This window comes from Chaetura pelagica, unplaced genomic scaffold (genome assembly GCF_000747805.2).
Source record: "Chaetura pelagica isolate M959 unplaced genomic scaffold, ChaPel_1.0 scaffold856, whole genome shotgun sequence".
In the NCBI taxonomy this organism is placed as follows: domain Eukaryota; kingdom Metazoa; phylum Chordata; class Aves; order Apodiformes; family Apodidae; genus Chaetura; species Chaetura pelagica.
In genome coordinates, this window is record NW_009953790.1 from 13,083 (window position 1) to 14,622 (window position 1,540).

Below are 1,540 nucleotides of genomic sequence, written 5' to 3' on the forward strand. Positions count from 1 at the left end.
GCTTGGAGCAGCCTGGGCTGGTGGGAGGTGTCCCTGCCCATGCAGGGGGTTGGGACTGGATGATCCTTAAGGTCCCTTCCAAGCCAACCCATTCCATGAGACCTTCTCTTTTCTATAGTCTCTTCCTGGGGCAGCTGCTCCACCTCTAGGCAGTTTTAGTTTCCCTTCTTGGTACCTTTCCTACTTCCACATCACTCCCCTGGAGCTAAGGAAGCAAGAACTGCTCTCAACACTCAAGCAGTGGTTGGACCAAAGCTTGATGTGGTGGCTTTTGTCCTGTGGCTGCAGTGCCCTCAGAAACCTGCCACAGTCCCTGTGACACTTGGGGCCAAACCTGCCTGTATTAAACTCAGAGATCCACCTGTCTTCTTGCTGGTGGCTTCTCTGAGGGGTTGTGAAGGGCTCTGCCTCCATGTGGGCCCAGTGCTGATCCTCCTCAGCAGGGAGGGTGGCATCTCAGACTGGTCTGGCTCAGCACCCTGACAGTTCTTTTGCTCATCCAGGGGGTTAGTGAGCCAAGATGTCTCTGGTGTGGTCCTTGGTTGGGGGAATTCTTACCTCTGCTGCTCAGTAAGAGTTTCTTGTTCCAGGCTGGCTGAGGGCAGGATCCTGCCTGGCAATATGAAGGACAACTTCTGGGAGATGGGAGACACAGGCCCCTGTGGCCCTTGCAGTGAGATCCACTACGACAGGATCGGGGACAGAGATGCTTCCCACCTGGTCAACCAGGATGATCCCAACGTCCTGGAGATCTGGAACCTGGTGTTCATCCAGTTCAACAGGTGAGCCAGACCTGCTTCCCCCAGGCTGCTCCATGGGGGTTGCACTCTTGGACCTGCCCTGGGCTTGCTCACCAATCCCTCTTGCCCAGGAGCTGAGTGAGCATTTTGTGATGCTCTGTCCCCTCACCCAGCCTGCAGAAGAGGTTGGTCACACTGGCTTTGGGGACAGACTCCAAGTATTTTCTCAGTTTGTTTGCCAGGAATTCACAGAATAGTTCACAGGATAGTTCTGGTTGGAAAAGACCTTTAAGATCATCAAATCCAACCATAACCCAACCCTACCAGCCATAACCCAACTCTACCAAGTCCAGTGCTTAATCCCATGGGGAATAAGTGCCATCCCACTCTGAGCTTGTCTGGGTTGTCCCTGTGTATGGACCTGTGTCTAAATTTGGTGGAACAAAATGTCATGGAGATGAGAAGAGAGTGGTGAGTTGCCCGTGCAGAGGCTCCTTCCATAACAGGTCATCTTTCTTTGTGTGGCTGGGCAGGGAAGCTGATGGGACACTGAAACCTCTTCCTAAGAAAAGTATTGATACTGGGATGGGCCTGGAGAGGCTGGTCTCTGTGCTGCAGAACAAGATGTCCAACTATGACACCGACCTTTTCCTTCCTTACTTTGAAGCCATCCAGAAGGTACAAGCTGGGACCCAGCTGCATCCATTCCCTGAATCCCTGGGGAGATGCCTGGGGCTGGTGGGATGGGGTGGTTATGTCTGCAGGTCTCTGCTCTCCCAGCTGCTGTGAGCCCAGGGGTT

General features: G+C 53.6%; 1 protein-coding gene across 1 annotated transcript in view; it reads left to right on the forward strand.

Moving 5' to 3' along the window:
* Positions 1-1,540, forward strand: part of AARS (alanyl-tRNA synthetase) — a 20,850-nt gene that overhangs the window by 4,294 nt on the left and 15,016 nt on the right. The window contains 2 exon segments of the mRNA XM_010001041.1: positions 591-782; positions 1,274-1,418. Coding sequence (XP_009999343.1) covers positions 591-782; positions 1,274-1,418 — 337 coding nt within the window.